The 15,061-nt window shown below is 35.6% G+C and overlaps 3 protein-coding genes across 6 annotated transcripts in view; 2 read left to right on the top strand and 1 right to left on the bottom strand.

Moving 5' to 3' along the window:
- Positions 1-71: 71 nt before the first annotated feature.
- suv39h1b (SUV39H1 histone lysine methyltransferase b) lies at positions 72-7,816 on the bottom strand. 2 transcript variants are annotated; one of them, XM_077223057.1, is made up of 6 exons: positions 7,711-7,816; positions 6,234-6,409; positions 3,621-4,274; positions 3,198-3,344; positions 2,873-3,002; positions 72-1,261 (listed from the first exon to the last, which is right to left on the bottom strand). In XM_077223057.1, exons 1-6 carry the CDS (start codon positions 7,727-7,729, stop codon positions 1,128-1,130), a joined length of 1,260 nt encoding a protein of 419 aa, XP_077079172.1. In that variant the 5' UTR covers positions 7,730-7,816; the 3' UTR covers positions 72-1,127. The 2 variants fall into 2 exon arrangements, with proteins under 2 accessions (XP_077079172.1, XP_077079171.1); XM_077223056.1 differs by having other exon boundaries at positions 6,234-6,416; positions 7,712-7,812.
- Positions 7,817-8,177: 361 nt separating this feature from the next.
- On the top strand, positions 8,178-12,485 carry tmem9 (transmembrane protein 9). Its single transcript, XM_077223058.1, has 6 exons — positions 8,178-8,277; positions 8,621-8,721; positions 8,827-8,918; positions 9,036-9,144; positions 9,624-9,755; positions 11,447-12,485. The coding sequence occupies exons 2-6, from the start codon at positions 8,626-8,628 to the stop codon at positions 11,576-11,578; spliced, it is 561 nt and encodes a 186-aa protein (XP_077079173.1). The 5' UTR covers positions 8,178-8,277; positions 8,621-8,625; the 3' UTR covers positions 11,579-12,485.
- Positions 12,486-12,901: 416 nt separating this feature from the next.
- The window catches only part of cacna1sb (calcium channel, voltage-dependent, L type, alpha 1S subunit, b), a 40,744-nt gene continuing 38,584 nt past the window's right edge, over positions 12,902-15,061 (top strand). For all 3 annotated transcript variants that reach the window (XM_077223359.1, XM_077223358.1, XM_077223357.1), the window contains exon 1: positions 12,902-13,376. In XM_077223359.1, coding sequence (XP_077079474.1) covers positions 13,171-13,376 — 206 coding nt within the window. In that variant the 5' untranslated portion in view covers positions 12,902-13,170. The remainder of the gene's footprint in view (positions 13,377-15,061) is intronic.

Here is a 15,061-nt window from a genome sequence, read left to right as displayed (position 1 = left end):
ACTCAATTTAATAAACAAGGACACAACGTTTGTTGCACATGTGAGGTGTGAGAAATGTGAGGTCTGACAAAGTAAATCGATTTTCTTTAATACAAAACATAAAAACAACAAGTGGTAGTCCTTTAATATATACACATATGCACAGATTTGGTTGAGGGTGATAGTTATATAAATTGTGTGAATTTAATAAGGAAATGTTCCTGAGTATAAACTAATCCAGTATAAACTAATCCAGAATGTATGCATCATCTCAATCTACAGCATACATTCCAGCTTCACTGTCCAGTTCTGAAAAACCACCTGAGTTATGTTTCCCAAAAATATTGCAAGCATAAGTAGACTAGAAAGAACTGCCACACTTGGTTCATGTGACATTTGGGAAAAACAACCCTGATTGATCAGACAGATCCGTGAAATAACCAAGCACTCCCACTCATTTATGCATCCAGCTCTCAAATACATTAAATGAAAGACCAGTTTGACAGTAGGAATATATTTCGTCATGTGTTAGACTATATACACAAAGCAGAATAACATTTAGCATGCGTGAAACAAAATTCTCTTTCTGTGCATTAATAGTGACATTTTGCCACCTGGTGGTAACTTAAAGTCATTAAAAAAAATAGAAGGAAGGACATTGAAGATTTGTTTATATTTTACACTGGTCTAAAGATATGTGCTAAAATCAGGGCAAAAAGTTACTCTACGAAAGTTTGTTTGACAAAGTAAAAAGAATCCCTCCTATTCAAACAAATAAAACATGACCATTTAAATGTTTAAAAAATCCAAATCATTTGTGTAAGAATTCCTTGGTGTCAAAGATTTTGATATGGTTTAAAATATCATTTTAAAACCATTACCCAAAAAAAAGCCCCATTTTTTTTTCCTTCACACCTTTTCTAACGGAAAAATCGAAAGATAAATGGCACATTTTATACACTATTTAAAGCAGACAACAATTCTGAGGAAAAAAATTGATCTTGGGGAAATAAAACTTAAATATATACTTAAAATTCAATGAAGTATTTCAAAACATCTGCCAAAACGGTTTCTAAACTGCAGATGCTTTCAACATATTCACTTGAAAACATGATCTTCTTTCAGTCTCTCTCCAGCATGAACATCCTCTAAAAGAGGTACTTCCGACATGTTGCCACCCCACATTTGCACTCCATGCGCATACGTTTCTTAGGGGATCCTGGGAGTCCCGTCAGACTGAAATTAGAATCCATCTTTGTGCTCTCTGCATCTACTGGATCAACTATGGGGAAAATGAGAAAGAAAAATTCGATTTTACTTCTCATACTTCTGAGGTATGATTCTATGAATTTGGTATGATTCTTTTAATGTTTTTGAAAGAAGTCTCTTTTGTTCACAAAGGCAGCATTTATTTGATCAAAAATAAAGTAAAAAACAAAGCCATATTGTGAAATATTATTCCAACTTAAAATAACTTTTGTATTTAAATATATTTAAAATTATGGGTGTAACGGTTCACAAAATTCACGGTTCGGTTTGGTACGTTTTCGATACAGCATAAAGAAAGAAATGGCAGAGAAATTGTGTTGATTTTTAAAAAATATATATTTATTAAAACTAACATAAAGTATGTCTTTTTTATATATATATACTTGAACCCATCTTCTGGAGTGTCTTCTCAGCAGCATATAAAACAAAAATAGCTCCTCATAAAAAAATGAAATGTAATATTGTAGTAGTTATAAACAAATACAAAGAAAGTATATATATTTTTTTTATATGGAACTGTGTGCTTTTACTCACTTCAATTTTTTTTTTATCCAGAAAGGTGAGTATGTCCACTAAATGCCGCGGGGATAGTTTTAGTTTGTAGTGTGCGTTTCTCCTTGTTTTCGTCTAGTTCCAGTTATTGACACACTAGGGTGATGTCGGCATAAATGAGTTGACATGTTTGAAGTATTCCCACTGGTGTAGTCTACTTTCATGTACAGGGCTCCAGACTGTAACATTTTTAGGCACACAAGCAGAAAATCTAGGAGCGCACCTTAAATCAACCTGCAGCACAGTCATTCACAGTTTTCCCCATTTTGACTATTACTGACAAATGCCTTGGTAATAAATAGACTTAACTTAGAGAAATTACAATGTGCGGTTTTATTATTATTTGTATCGGTTAATAACGGAGACATTTGAATGCTTCTCACTAGATCTCGCTGTGATGATATTACTTTCTTTACTGGATCTCTTAGCACTGTGTAGTAACAGTGTTGTTTAATCAAGATTGGCTCGCACTGCACTGACATTGGTCCAGACTGATAAATGGTCCGTGAAGCACAAATGAGTAGCAGTTTCATTCCGCTTTCATTATGTATGCCATTTGATGTTAGGCAATATTCTGAGTCTTGGTCACCACGGCAGGATGGTCTAATGGTCTAACGAATTGCTTAATTTGTAATGCGTACCGAACGCATTACAAACCGAACGCCTCATACCGAACGGCTCAATACAAATCCGTGTATCGTTACACCCCTATTTAAAATGTAATTTATTTCTGTAATAGCAACGCTAAATTTTCAGCAGGCATTATTCCATTATTCAGTGTCACATGATCCTTCAGAAATCATTCTAATATACTGATTTGGTTCTCAAGTAAGAGATGAATATGAATAGAATGACATATACTGTAACATTACTATATATACTCTTACCTGTCTCTGTCATTTTGGATCAATTGAATGCATTATTGTTGATTAAAAGTATTCATTTCCAAAAAAAAGACTGACATGAAACTTTTGAACGGTAGTCTATGCATCAAGGCCAAGTTAATGACCCCAAATCACTTGTCAAGTTGCAAAGACTAATTTTTTCTATACAGTGAGAGTCCCATACATACTCTTCATTTTGTAGTCAAAGGTGAGCTCCTCTCCTGCCTTTATCCCACGTGTGGCAAAGAACGCTATACGTGGCAGCCGCTCATCCAGGTTATCAATAAACACATTATATACCTGAAGGTTTGGGTCACACTGAGGACACAAAAGAAGAAAACACTTTTGTGACATTCAATTTACTGCCTTTAAATGACAAGCTACAGTTCAAGTGATCTCAAGTAAAAATGTGTTGTGATTATTGCTGACATTTAGGGAAATGTAAGATTCAATTCATACATATAAAATAAAAACATTTCTATTTCAAGTAGAAGCAAGCTCAGGTCCACTCACGCTGTGATTGACAAAGTGGGAGATGTTCCCATAGTAAGCAGCATCCACAGTGTACTCGTCATCCACATAATCCAGGTCAAAAAGGTAGGTGGCGCCTTCTTTATCATATATGTGACCTCTGCGTTCTGCTTCTTCTGTTGTAATGATCTAAAGCGAAGCAGAAAAAAGTGTTAAGAGTTTAACAATCATGAAGCCAATCACATCATCACAAGGAAATTGGTTGCATGATAATGTCACTAATCTACTAGTGAAGCAAAACGTGTTCCCAGGATTACACGGCAATGATCAACTGAAAATGAACTAAATGAACCACTTGTCTAAACCAAAATGATAAAAGAACACAAATTCATAGAATATTTGATACAGTTTCTGTTTAAATTTGATATCTGATACAGTAACTAAATTACTCTAAAAGCTTCTTACCTCCCCAACATACTCCATCACGAAAGTGTTCTTGCGAATGCGCTCCATGGTCCGTACCCCCCAGCCCCTTCCATTGTCTGTTCTAAAAATACAGAGGGAATACCGAATGCCCTTCTGCACCACTCTGTTGAGGCAGTCGAGCCCGCAGCGGCACCGCTTGTTGCATTCATAAATGGGCAACCCGGGCCGAATGCGGACCTGGCCTAACTCATTGTAAGCAAACTTGTGCTGTGATGCTCCGGCACAGCAGCCCTCCACGGGATTACCCAGGCAGTCTGTGCATTCGCAGCCCACAGACACCTCATTCAGCATGATCCCATCACCAACTTTATAGTCATTTATGTAAGTGAAGTTCTTAGGCGGGCCCTCCAGGTCGACCAGGTTCCGGACATAGATGTGGCCCTTGTGGGCGCCCAAGCTGTTAAGGTGTACCTCCCACTGTTTAAGGGTCTGCCGGAGTTTCGCCCGCTGGATGAGCTGCGACACGGTGGCAGGGTCAAGGCGACGAGGAGCGGAACGCTTATTCTGTCTCCGCATCTCTACATTCAGGTCCTCCCAGAACTGGTTGAGCAGATCTACACACCTCAGGTTCTTCCGAGGTTCCCATGTGTTGCTGGATTCAGAGAACCCCTTCCATTTCACCAAATATAACTCCTGTGAAGGGGGTAACAGGAATTGTAGTGAACTTAAATCATATAGATCAGGATTCATTTTTGCTTTAATAAAACTCATTTTACACTTCATGTTGTAGAATTTACTTTCACTATACAGGTGAAACTCGAAAAATTAGAATATCGTGCAAAAGTTGTAATTTTTGATGATTATGGCTTACAGCTTAGGAAAACCCCAAATTCAAAATCTAAGAAAATTAGAACATTACATGAAATCAATAAAAAAATGATTTTTTATACAGAATACAGAAATGTCAGCCCTCTGAAAAGTATAATCATGCATATGTATATAGTTATATATACAAAATATATTAGTTTCACCTTTTAATTTGAATTACTATACACAAACCTTTGCACGATATTCAAATTTTTTCTCTATGTATATATATAGTGGCGGCGATATAAGTGTTAGAGATTTTGCTGTATTGTTTATATCATGGAATGTAAATATATCCGCATAATGCAGTACTACTTAAAATTGTTGACACAGTGATGAAACATGCATGAATGAGAAAATAAGAGGGGGACATGGATGATATTAAAATGAATTAAGCGCAATAAGGCATGGAAAAGAACTCAATGCTGTACTCGTGCTGACTGACACACACAGAAAGTCTCTTAGACATCATGCAATCCCAAATTCAGTTCTCTTTGTGCTTGAATGGTCACATACACTTGTGTCAAAATGTCCATTGTGTGGAGTATTCGTGTAAACATTCAGTTATGTCTTAAAGGGTTATTTCACCCAAAAATTAAAATGATCTCATTATTTACTCAACCTCAAGCCACCCCAGGTGTATGACTTTCTTCTTTGAGCCAAACACAATCAGATCTATATTTTAAAAAAATATATTATGGCTCTTCCAAGCTTTATAATGGGAGCGAATGGTAACCTAAATAGACCTAGAATGGTTCTATTTTTTTTTTACATTTTCCGGAAGAAGGGGCTTCCTCAAAAACGAAACTAAACAACACGTTCAGGACAGATTGTTAGAGAGGAGCTGGAATAATGTAAAATATGTGAAAAACAATGTCTTTTGAACAATCAAGCATGGATGCATATTCTAGTTACTCTAGTACACCCCAAAAACAAAATCAAGACTTTGTGAAAGGGCATAATAGAACCCCTTTAAGTGATCCAAAACAGTTGGGAGAAAATCAGATGTGTTTATTGGGTCAATGCATGAGGTCTTAAACGTTGACATGAAATACAAGTTGTGATTGACTTTTCTTTTCCTCTTGTGACATATCCAAATGAAACGGCTTCTCAAACTATAATTTATTTTAGGGCTGGACTTGATTTTTTTGTCCAAAGGGAACTGATTTGATCATTGCTTTTTGCTATAGCTGTGATCTTGCGCCAGTAAACACGTCATCACAGAAGAGATGTTGTTGCAAAAGGGAGGGGGAAGTTATTTTTTTATTAAAACTTACAAAGGCACACTGGAAATAATAATAAAAAAAGATGTGCATGAATAAATTGTTTATAATCAATACCGCAATGTTCCATAAAAAAGTTGGAAATGTCAATTTTGATTTCATGGTGAATACCGGCTGCTGTATGTGTCATTAATGTTAATCAAACAACAAATGATAAAGAGAAAATCACTCGACTGAATAACTATTTTATCTTTATTAAGCATCCATTTATATTTAATTTATTATTTAATTCATACAGTGCAGTGTTTTTACATTTAATATCCAATTTTTGGAGTATTTCTTACTACGATTAATTTGTATCTTTGTTGTAACAGGCTATATCTGTCCTATTGTTTGTAATTTGCTTCTTTGTTCTTATTTTTAAATAACACAAATAACTAGGCTATATTGAGATATATGTTGTTATCATGCAATAAAATTTCTCATATCGTGAAAATAATATTCTGGTCATTCATATCACCGCTAATGTGAGACCACTTACAAGCCAGAGTTTTATGCTCACCTGTACTGTTTGTGTCTTTCCATCGGTGATAACTTTCTTTTTGTAGTCGCAAAGGTATTCTACCTCATAGTCGCACAGGTTGTTCTTGTTGATGCCCAGCTCGCCGCATACCACACCCTGCTCTCGACAGATCACTTCCAGCTGGTCTGCGTTGGCAATGCATGCTACCCTACACTCTTGACCCACAAGAACAGTTAGAAGTTAATTGCAGGAAAAACGCATGATGAAATTTGTGATGGCAGAAGTGTGCAAGGTTTAGATCAAAATATGCATTGCACAGCTCATTAGAAAATAGCTGAAGTCCACATGCCTGGAAACTAGGAGTCTGCAGAGAATTTGACAGCAAAAATTACTAAATGGATTTTAAGTGTAATATACACAGTACACACACAATACTGTTCAAAATTGTTACAAAATATTTATTTGAACATTTATTAGTTAGCTAGTTGTATGGATTTAATTTTGTTTCAAAATAATATTTGTGAAAAGTGCAACCCAAAACATTTTAAAATCAATTAAGAATCTTACATTTTAATATTGGGTTTAAAAAATGATGTTTTCTAACTTACATTGCAAATATTGTCTGTAAAATATTTTAACATTCTTCAGTACAATTACAAACAAAAGTTAATTTAATTGATTTTACTATTTCACATAATTTTCCATACAAAATTTAAACGGGTCCTTAGAAATGAAAATATTTAACTGCTTGTATTTTGAAGGAAGGGGCTCACTGACCAGGAAATCATCAACTTAGACCGTCATGATTATTTTCAATAAAAAGTTTGAAAGACTGCTGTAAACCACGCAGCACCACAGAACAACATTAAAGTTATACATTTATTAAAATATTGTACAGATAACTGGATCATTTTGCCAGTTTGGGATTAATAAAAAAGAATCCTTACAATAAATCAAACATGTATCATCACTAACCAATGGTCCATTTAATAAACTGGCTAGGTCTAATCGTAATTAGTAAGAATAGACGTGATATGTAAATCTAAACTAAGTGGGTAAACAACGACAGCGGTGTAGATTAACATGTTGAGGGGAAATGTGTTTTTTTCCCATGTGTCCAGCGTTCAAACATACGGAGTAGATCATATTCATCAAGAGAACGGGAAAGTTAGCTAAACACTGAACATTAACGTTATGCTTGCTAACTACTGAAGGTACACACCTTTGCACCAATTGTGACGTTGTACAACTTTACAAAGTTAATGCAAGAAAAATAGGTGAGTTAAGGTATTCACAATGAGCTTGTTGAATGTGTTGCGTGAGCGCGCGGTGGCCATAACATCGACCATCGATGTGAGTTTGTATCAACAACTTTCAGCAAAGATTCTTCCAAAACGGAGTGTTTTTTTTCCGGGGTTTCTTTGAAAAGACATAATTTAACGAACAATTAATGTAATAGAGATGACATATATTAAGTAAACCGTTGTTTCTGAACGATTAAACTATATATTCTTACCTTTCAAATTTTCCGCCATCTTCCGACCGCCGCCAAAATTATATACGATTAAAAGCCTGCTCGATGATTGGAGGCGACACAGTCTGAGTGACGGGTTGGGAAACCAATAGAGACAGAGCAATCTGTTTATGGGAAGTTTAAACAAAGTTGGGTTTATGTATGAACTTTTCAACTCTTTATTTATAGATATTTTGCGCTTCCTCAAAAGATTAGCTTTACATTTGTTGATTAATTTCCTTTCTGATGGTTTACGAAATCTGAAGACTGCGTTTCTTGTTTGTGTGCAGTCAAGTATTTATTTATATTTTTATTATCTCTATTTTATCATATACATTTGGGGACATTACAATTTATAAAGATATCATGAGTTTGGTTTGCTATAGAACAAATAAATAACGTTATTTAATTTCAGTTCGTAATAAAACATGTTGTAAAGTCTTTTAATTTGCCTTTCACCGGTCATGAAGGCGGGACATCTATCATCACGTGACACAGTCTACACAGTCTCAACTTCCGGAGGGGGGCAACATTTGATGGGCATTGATCGGCATTGATGTAATATTAAAGGTTCGTATATGCATTTATTTTTACTTTTGCAGTAGCGCATGTAACATTTAGCTTAAACATTTGATTTTTAAAATGTAGTAGTATTTGCCCTTTAAATACACAATAGAGAGGGGAAAAGGCCTAAACTGTGTAATTGTGTCCCCGGGTGTCTATCATCTTTATACAAATGCTGCATAAGCCACTCAATAAACAAACTGATTAGGAGTATATTGTTTAGGTTCTGCATGAATAAGAATTTTAACCGATGATTATTCTTGTTTGCTTTAATACTGTTTGTCCCAGTTCAAGTTAAGCAATTGCTTTCAATAAAACAATAAATAAAGTAAATGATGTTTATTTGCAGGCGTCATGTCATCCAGCATTGCTCACAATCTTCGAGCACCAGCACTCGTTCTGCTGTTTCTTGTTCTCATAGACGTGATATCAATTGCACATGCAGATAAGGTACAATTGTTCCGTGACACATGTCCTTTAAATTAATGCTCTTCATATTTTGCCACTTTTATCAAATATTCCCTAAACATGTCACGTCATATGTTCCTTACCCAGAGTTTTGAAGATGTGCGTTGCAAGTGTATCTGTCCACCTTACAGAAACATCAGTGGACATATCTACAAAAGAAACGTGACCCAGAAAGACTGGTGAGAGTCTGCATAGATCTGTGTTTTGTTTAAAGGAAATTATATATAGCTGAATGAACTGTCTTATATGATTTGTTTTTCTCTGAGTTATTTATTGTTTTATGTATTGGTTTGTAGTAACTGTCTGCATGTGGTGGAACCCATGCCAGTGCCTGGCCATGATGTGGAGGCCTACTGTCTGCTCTGTGAGTGCAAGTATGAAGAACGAAGCAGCAACACCATCAAGGTATTGAGCAACTTCCAATAATCAATAAATCCTACTTAAAATTAAAGATATATTTATTATAATCTGCTTTCTTGCTTTGATAATGTAGTATAAAGGGTAATAAAGTCACCATGAAATAAATATTGACTGTTTTTTATGGAACATTGCAGTTTGTTATAAATGATTTATCTTTGCACATCATTATTTTTTTTAATTCATGTGCCCTCAAAATCTTTAATCAAAATAGCTTCCCCTCCCACTTGCAGCAACTTCTCTTATCTGATGATGTGTTTACTGGTGTGAGGGCGGGACAACCTGTCACTCACATGACATCACATCAGTAGTTAACGACAACAATCCAATCAATTCCCAAAGGACAAAATCAAGTCAAATTGTCTTTTTCTGTAGCCATTTCACTTGGATATACATCACAAAAGGAAAGAAAATAATTTCGCAACTTCTGTTTCTTGTCTACTTTGATATTTTTGTATATTTCCCAGGTGACCATTATCATATACTTGTCAGTGGTTGGAGCTCTTCTGCTGTACATGCTGTTCCTGCTTCTAGTTGATCCTCTGATCCGCAAACATGATCAGTACACCATTCCACTGCACAACGAGGAGGATTCCGAGGTATGTCCACATCTGTGCTTATTTGACCTAATTTAATGTTTGAAAAGTTTACATTTGACTTGGAATCTACAGTGCTGGTCAGAATTTTTGCCCCCTTTGTAAATATCATCAAAGATGACTATAAAAAACAAATCTGCATTGTTAATCCTTTTGATATTTTATATTTAAAAAAAGAGCATAAATCAAACCTTTTATTGAAGTAAAAGAATTGAAAGTGGGGGAAAATCACATTATGAAATAAATGTTTTTCTCAAAAACACATTGGGAACAATTATTTTCCCCCTTTTATTAAATACTTTTTGCAACTTCCTTTTCCCAAGATAACAGCTCTGTGTCTTCTATAATGCCTGGGTTTGGAGAACACCTGACAAGATTCAGAGACCATTCCTCCATACAGAATCTCTCCAGATTCCCAGATCCATGTTGGTGCTTTTTCACTTCAGTTCATCCCACTCATTTTCTATAGGGTTCAGGTCAGGGACTGGATGGCTATTGCAGATTGTGCACAGTGACCCATTTTTGTTTTGATTTTGAAAATTAGGCCCACAGCATTAAAGATAATGCAGAGTATTTCATTTTACATATGGGGTACTTTTTTATCCCTGTGTGGACCAAATCCATCTTAAGTGTTTGCTACTTAAAAAGCAATTTTTTTTTGTTTCATCTGACCATAGAACCTGTCCCGCTTGAAGTTCCAGTAGTGTCAGTTACTTTTCAAACTTTCTATGGACAGATGAAACAAAAAAAAGAGCTTTTTGGCAGCAAACACTTAATATTGGTTTGGTGCATACTAGGATAAAAAAGTACCCTTTTTAAATGAAATACTCTGCTGTATCTTTAATGCTGTGCGCCTAATTTTCTGCCAGAGGTCCTGGACATCTTGTTCAGATACATGGTATCATGGATTCGAAATACCAACCGAAAAAAATCAAAACCTGACAACCTCTGCTAGAAATCTTATAATGGGCCATGTTTGGATCTTCCAACAGAACAGTGAAAAAAAAAAAAAAAATAAATAAATCAAACAAATATGGGCCACTTAGCAAAAAACTAAGCATCTGCAATGGCCATCCAGTCCATGACCAGAACCCTATAGAAAATGAGTGTGCTGAACTGAAGAGAAGAAGCGCCAACATGGATCTTGGAATCTGAAGGATCTGGAGAGATTCTGTATGGAGGAATGGTCTTTGAATCTTGTCAGATGTTCTCCAAACTCATCAGGCCTTATAGGAGAAGACTCAAAAAGTATTTAATAAAAGGGGGAAATAATTGTTTCCAATGTGTTTTGGAGAAAAACATTTATTTCATAATGTGATTTTCATAAAGGTTAGATTTTTGCATTTTTTAAAATAAAATATCAAAAGGATTAACAATGCCAATTTTACCAAGGGGGGAAATAGCACAACATTTCTTAGATACAAGTCTTTCACACACACACTCTGTCACAAAAATTAAGACACATTTTCTGTTGAATGTGTATTTACAGAACAAAAAAGTTTTTCAGACTTTGGTCCCTCACTCAGCGACTTCATAACTAACAAAAAAGTAATTGTATTACTATTTAACAAGTAAATGGTATTAAGGATAAAACATTATTTTGATTAAAGAAAATATTTGTGCTATAGTTCATATTTTTGTTGACCATTTTGTTAGGTTTAGATATTAATTGTGCTCATTGTTTCTCCCGACAGGACGTGAGGCCGCATGTGGATGGTCGTGGGAACACGGTGCTGGAGAGGGTAGAGGGAGCTCAGCAGCGCTGGAAGAAACAGGTCCAGGAGCAGCGAAAGACTGTGTTTGATCGCCACAAGCTGCTCAGCTAAGCCCTCAGACTCCAGCTGGGGAAAAGGACAAAATGGGCACCACTAACTGAGACAACATTTGCATGTTTGTCTTACAATTTCAGCTTTTATGGCAATGTATTTTCAGTTGGCCTGATGCTTGTGTATTATTATTTTTTTAATCGTACGAAGGCTGACATGATTGTATTAAGCTTTCAAACTGCAGCTGTGAAAACATTTAGTAGGTTGCTGTTAACATAAATGATGGGAATCAGCCAGCTCCAGTTTGTCTCACTCCGGCGGTCATCTTTACATTTCTCACCCAATAACTTGAATATATATCAGTGCTGCCACTACTTTGCTTTGAAATTGCATAGCAAAGGATGAGATTGCAATAAAATAGTGTTATCTGGGAGCACTGATATAGAACTGTTTGCAATCTAATATAGATGCACATATGAATGGGTAGAATGTCATTGCACTGTTGAAGTTTCACTTTTGAGTTACCAAGAAAATGTATTCAATGATTTCCATTATTGATTTTCTTTTGCCGTTTGATATTATCATTAATGATGGGATATATGTCTTAAGAATATCTCTTTAAAAAATGTCACATTGAAATAACCTTATTTAAAGATGTATATACTCTTCATAAGACTGAAGGAAATAAGGGTTTGAGTGGTTGTTACTGTTGAATGGTATCCTCATAAGCTTCCTCTTAGATGATTGGCACTTTAGTTGAATCGTCTGATTTACAGACATACAATAATATTGTTTTTTGCACCTCAAAATGTGAAGGAATTTGTAGGACTTTGCTTGACTATCATATTTGTTGCTACAAGAATTTTTATCCAGTATGTATCCAAAATACTTGTAGCTGTTTTACAGCTGAAACATTCTTGCTTATGTGAAAATGCACTGAAATATTAAATATACAGAATATTGTCAACTTTCTTTGTACAGTTATTTTCATGGGCAAGCTCACAAAGACTTAGGATTGAGTCCTACTATTGCCACATTATGAATGTAACACAAAGTTTGACGCTTAATGCAGTTGTGAGATATATTTAGTTGGAAACCACCAACATTGGATCCATGTAAACATTCCCATCTGATGTTTCATACAGTAAACCGCCTAGTAAATAAGCCTGGCATATTTCAATAACACTATGTATTATTCATATTTCCTCCTTTTTTAATGTCATATTTCATCTGTTGTAAAAGCAGCTGAATTTCTCTTACAGATCCTTCATTCTCTTTCTTTTTGGTTTCTTTATTTGCTACCCCAAGGCCGCCCTTCCCCTCCTCCACCTGCCTCCACACCCCCAAGAATGGACACTGACTGCCTGTCTATATATATCCCTCAGAAGGGGCCAGCTGTGCCTTAATGCTCCCTGCCCCTCTGATGCCTCCTCGTCTGGTATAGGTTTGCAGCAGGGGCCAGGGCTAAGAAGGACTGTGCCTTCCTCAGAGAGGGCGAGATGGTGGATGAGGCTTAGGACCATGCTGAAGATCTGACCTGTACTTAAGGAGATCAAGGATTTGTTAAACTAGGAATCTCATTTCAGGTTTTTGGGTGAATTTCCATCACATTTTGTGGAAAATAGGAAGATTTTACATTTGGGAGATTCAAAATGGAGTCAGGTGGCGGCGGTGGTGCTGGTGGGGTGGCAGCTTTGGCCTCGTTCATCATGAATGAAGAAGAACTAAAGAGAAAGCAGAGGGAGAAGCTCAAGAAAATGCAGGCCACCGGAGGAAACCCTCGACCTCCGCGTACCTTGTTCTTCTTCACGCTCAAAAACCCTTTCCGCAAAACCTGTATCAACATTGTGGAATGGAAGTATCCTTCAAACTAACTTGATTTTTAGTTGTTCAGTTCTGTTTCCATATAGCTTTGGACTGTGGTTTGATGTTCATCTATTGAATCGTAAGCTGAGATAGGCATGTTTTAGAAAGGCATCCGTCCCCCAGAGAGATGGTTTAACATGCATGCCTGAAAAAGCACACAGCCACGGCTTTGTCTTACTCAGCTTTTTAATGTTCAACAAAACCATAGTGAGATATTTGCTCCATGAAAGATATCTTGATTTGCGAGGTGGAGAAAATAAAAGAGGCACAGTTGTTTTTCGTAATCCCTAGGTTTAGTGTCTCTTAAGGTGCTGAAATCTCTCTCCCAGTTGTGAACTAAAGGTGTTAAGATTTAGTTATGTGTCAGACCCAACACGGTCAATTGGAAGCAGTAGTTCCCGGCCTTAACTTGGAAAATGATATGGATAAACCACAGACAATTTACAGCCAGTCAGCAAAACACTATTAATAAGACTTTAAACTAGTGTTAATTGTCCCATACCCCCGGTTTCACAGAAACTGTAAGCAACTTGCACTGAGATATATCTTAAAATATGTCAGTGACATTATTTTCTCTCAAGATTCAGATCAGTAATGTATTTTTGTAAGACACGTTTATAACAACTTAGTCTAAACCCTGTCTGTGAAAACAGACCATAGTGTTTTTAGCACTTAGATTGGCAATTTTGGATATGCATATATGATTAAATTCCCATAAAAATATTTGTAAGAATGCTGTCTCTTTCATAACTGTAAGTTCCTAAATTACACCCAAGAACAAGAATCGGCTGTGCTGCAATTAAAAAAAAAGAAGTTGGAAGCGGCTTCTTTGCTTCCTCTTTTGAGATCACCCTTGGAGACAAAACAGCAATATAAGCCTACAATAAATATTTGCTTTACAAACTGAAAACTTTTACTTGATTAGTTCACAAGTAAGAGGCATATAAATGGAAGAGTGAATAGGAGGTGTAATTTTGGAGCTATTTGTCTATGTGTATTTATACAGTTTAATAATATTCTGGCTGTGTACAGCTGTTGTGTAGGATCACTAGTGGACATGATGCTGAGCTGGCAGGGAAATTCTGATTCCACCCCCTAGTGGCAGAAATGCACACAGAATTAAAGTTGGTTTTGTTTTGTTTATTTAGAATTACAGTTAGTTACAGTTACAGGCTAGTAGGCTACATGTAGTGTACAGTTTAAACTCAGCAATAATAGATTATTAGTAAGTATTTCTGAATTCTAAAGCCAAGAGAATTGAGAAAATTTAGAAATACTTCTTACTGGCCAATATAACTTCTATCATTATAAATATATTTGTAATATACACTGTATGTATTTTTATAACTATTTTATTTGATAAATTTAGCCTATTTAGGTTTTTTTTTTAATTGTATATTTATTATATACTATATTCTGTCCTAGTAAATGTTTATTCTGATTTCAAATCTGATGTAAAATGTCTTAGTTTGTCGTTTTGTCGGTGAGTCATTGATTACAATTTACTTTAAAACCAAATATCCCTTTCTTTTATTTAAAAACTTGTATTTATCACTGGCCAACTGTTAATTTATGGTTAAATCTAATGTATGCAAGACTTGCTCATATTCATCACAAAGTTGAATGTAAAAAACATACTTCAACTTTCCATTGGTAATTTGTGCCATGTTTGCCCAA

Source organism: Siphateles boraxobius, unplaced genomic scaffold (assembly GCF_051911475.1).
Source record: "Siphateles boraxobius isolate OS27281-9 unplaced genomic scaffold, OSU_SipBor_1 9, whole genome shotgun sequence".
Classification (NCBI taxonomy): domain Eukaryota; kingdom Metazoa; phylum Chordata; class Actinopteri; order Cypriniformes; family Leuciscidae; genus Siphateles; species Siphateles boraxobius.
The sequence above is the reverse complement of the archived record's forward strand: the minus strand, read 5'-3'. Positions and strand labels throughout refer to the sequence as shown.

Bases quoted from the DNA above. Each gene is read 5' to 3' on its own strand.
- tmem9 (XM_077223058.1), top strand. From the start codon at position 8,626: ATGTCATCCAGCATTGCTCACAATCTTCGAGCACCAGCACTCGTTCTG. The intron at 9,145-9,623 runs GTATTGAGCAAC...TATATTTCCCAG, and splicing joins GAAGCAGCAACACCATCAAG to GTGACCATTATCATATACTT. The intron at 9,756-11,446 runs GTATGTCCACAT...TTCTCCCGACAG, and splicing joins ACAACGAGGAGGATTCCGAG to GACGTGAGGCCGCATGTGGA.
- suv39h1b (XM_077223056.1), bottom strand. The intron at 4,275-6,233 runs GTGAGCATAAAA...CCCCCTTCACAG, and splicing joins GAAAGACACAAACAGTACAG to GAGTTATATTTGGTGAAATG. The intron at 1,262-2,872 runs GTATGTATGGGA...TTTTCCCCATAG, and splicing joins CTTTGACTACAAAATGAAGA to TTGATCCAGTAGATGCAGAG.